We start from the raw sequence: 2,903 nt of genomic DNA, 5'->3' as shown, positions 1-2,903 counted from the left end.
TAATCTTTTTTGCCTCTCTACCTCAACATCAAGGCCATGCTCTTGCTGCAATCGTTCATCTAATGACAGGCGTCGTGGAGAGTCTCTTGGTGAGGTTGAAGGTGATGACTCCCTTGTCATTCGTCCCAGCTGTTCTCTTCTGCCCGTGAGTTCAGAGTCACTAATAGTGGAGTCTGCATCAATCTTAATAGTGTCCTCATTTCGACTGATATTCCTGGTGTGCTGACTGTAGTAGACCTCAGGTTCTGGTTTGCATCTTGGACTCAATGGGCGGTTGACCCAGCGCTCTGGCTCATCATGGTTATGCTCTCGATCTTGACTGTGCTCTCTCTCCCTGTCACGTGACCACTCCCAGTCATTCCATCCACGATCATGATGTTCATAGTCACCATTGTCAACACTGGGAGACATTGACCTCCTTGGCGATCTTCTTGGGGAATGTCTGGGGGATCTCCGAATGGGTGACCTTCGCGGTGATCTACGAGGAGACCTTCTTGGAGACCTCCTTGGTGATCGCCGAAGGGGTGACCTTTGCAGAGGTGATCTTCTTAGAGGTGACCTGCAGCCAGGTGATCTTCTATGAGGTGACCTTCGGAGAGGAGACCTTCTCAAGGGAGACCTGCGTAGAGGAGAGCGCCTTGGTGAAGATCGGCGAATAGGAGACCTTCTCATTGGTGACCTACTTCCTGGTGACCTGCGTATAGGGGATCTCCAAAGAGGGGAACCAGGAGAAGCTCTGTGATGAGGGGACCTACGTGGTGATCTTCCTGGAGACCTATGTGGGCTCCAGCGATGAACAGGACTGTGTTGGTCTCTTCCAGGTGAATAATGCGACCGACGTTCTGGGCTCCTGTAATGGGGACTTCTCCATCCTGGACTCTGAGCACGTTGTCTTGTAGGACTTCGCCAACTGGGGCTCTGGCCATGCTGCCTTGCTGGGCTCCATGAAGGACTTCTGCGAACAGGACTATGATGGTGTACAATCCTGCCATCTGGACTTCTTGAATCTGGACTGCAGCTACCTCTATAATCCTGTCTACCTAATCGACCCTGAGCATATGCTCTACGTTCATCATGCAATTCTGGAGACTGTGATCGTTCTAGAGTTCGTTTTGCTGTCCTCTCTCTTCCAAGATCACTCTGATAACCATGTTGCGGCGACCGGACAGATTCTGTCTTCTCTGATCTATCTGGAGTTCTTGGTCCATGGTGTACAGTAGGTATTCTTTTCTCTGGACTCCTACTATGTCTTGAATCAGGACTAGCAAAATGTGATCCTATTCTATCTTCTCTCACAGGGGAAGGACTTGGACTGCGATATCGTTTAGGAGATCGTCTTTCCCTTGGCTGTCGAGGGGCCAAGACACGGACTGGGGACTTTGCTTCCCTATTTGGACGTACTGATCTTCGTGGACTAAATGACTCCATTCTCTTGTTTCTTTCAGGACTTGTTCTTTGCCTCTTAAACTCTGGTGACATTTTTCTTTTTCTGTCTGGAGATCTACGGTTTCCAAGCTTCCTTGGGGACCAACTACGTGATCTTGAGTCCCTAGACCTTCTTGGAGATCTACTTCTTTTTGGAGACTTGCTTCTCTGGGGGGACCTACTCTGTAAGGGAGTGCGGCTTCTCCTTGGAGAACGGTTCTTTAAAGGTGTTCTGCTCATCCTTGGGGATTTACTTCTCTCTCTTGAGTGGCCCCTCATTGGGGATCTTTCCCTCTGGACAGAACTGCTTCTTGACGGTGATCTCCGTCTCTGTGGCGATCTGCTTCTCTGCGAAGATCTGATCCTTCGTGGAGATCTTGATCTTGATCTCCTTGTTCGCCCCTTAGACACTGGCAGACTCTGAGGGCTTTCCTCCTTTAAGCTTTTGGCTTCTTGCATTTCATCCTTCGAAGATTCCCATGGCCTTGATGATGTTGGCATGACCTTCTGTGAATCAAATACATCAGATGTCTCTGCTACCTCTGATGACTGATCCTCATCATCTTCATCAGCAGGCTTTCCTCTAAGGCCTTCTTCTTCCTCTTCATGAATGAATTCTGGTAACAATGGGCCCTTCTGCAAACGTTTAAGACTGCCTTGTTTTGATCCTCCAAGCCTAAATGTAATTGGTATAGAACGAGAATTCTTACTCATATCTTTACTATTATCATCTTCAGATGCCTCAAGGTCACAGTTCTTTTCCACCCACTGTGTTGAAACCATTCCAGTGTTGTCGTCAGATTCATTCTTAGAACTTTTTACTGTACTGGCTTCCTCATTTGCCTTTTTCTGATTTAATTCATTATCTAGGTTTAATGCTGAGCTTGGCAGGGGAACTGATGTAGGAGATAATAAAGCTACAGGAGGAACGGACTGGTCCTGAGATGATGGTCTGGACGTCAGTTTTGCTTTATCTGGCAGTGACTCCTTTGGTAAAGGCAAAGGTGGTAGGACACCTGTAGGTGGAGGAACTGATAATGGCGTAGGTGGAGGAACCGAGAGAGGAAGAATGGAAGGGGGAGGCACAGACATAGGAACATGTGCTGGAGTTAGAAGGGTTGGTCCCCCAGGTGTAAAAGGCAACTTTGATGGTGGAGCAATAACCTGTGTGGCAGGAAGCCTAGGGTGAACCGATCCCATGGAAGAAGTATTCTGTGGCATGGGTGGTGGAATGGGTAAAGGTACTTGGCCTTTGGGTACTATTGGAGGTCCAACTGGCACATGGCTTGCCTGCTGTGAACTTGGAATTGTCCTTGCCTGAGGTATAGGTGGCTTAACTGATGGAAGGGGTATTCCTGAAGGAGGAATGGGAATCTTCTTGAGATCAGGCAGTGGCAGAGGAGGGCCCTTTGGAAGTGATCCTGGGAGTGGTGGGATAGGGATATTCTGGACAGACGTTGGAGGCAAAGGAATCTGAA

General features: G+C 48.6%; 1 protein-coding gene across 1 annotated transcript in view; it reads right to left on the bottom strand.

Moving 5' to 3' along the window:
• LOC119586239 (serine/arginine repetitive matrix protein 2-like) overlaps positions 1-2,903 on the bottom strand; it is a gene marked incomplete in the record, with an annotated part of 17,646 nt that overhangs the window by 7,423 nt on the left and 7,320 nt on the right. The window contains 1 exon segment of the mRNA XM_037934941.1: positions 1-2,903. Coding sequence (XP_037790869.1) covers positions 1-2,903 — 2,903 coding nt within the window.

The sequence above is a fragment of the Penaeus monodon genome, chromosome 21 (genome assembly GCF_015228065.2).
Source record: "Penaeus monodon isolate SGIC_2016 chromosome 21, NSTDA_Pmon_1, whole genome shotgun sequence".
Taxonomy (NCBI): Eukaryota; Metazoa; Arthropoda; class Malacostraca; order Decapoda; family Penaeidae; genus Penaeus; species Penaeus monodon.
The sequence above is the reverse complement of the archived record's forward strand: the minus strand, read 5'-3'. Positions and strand labels throughout refer to the sequence as shown.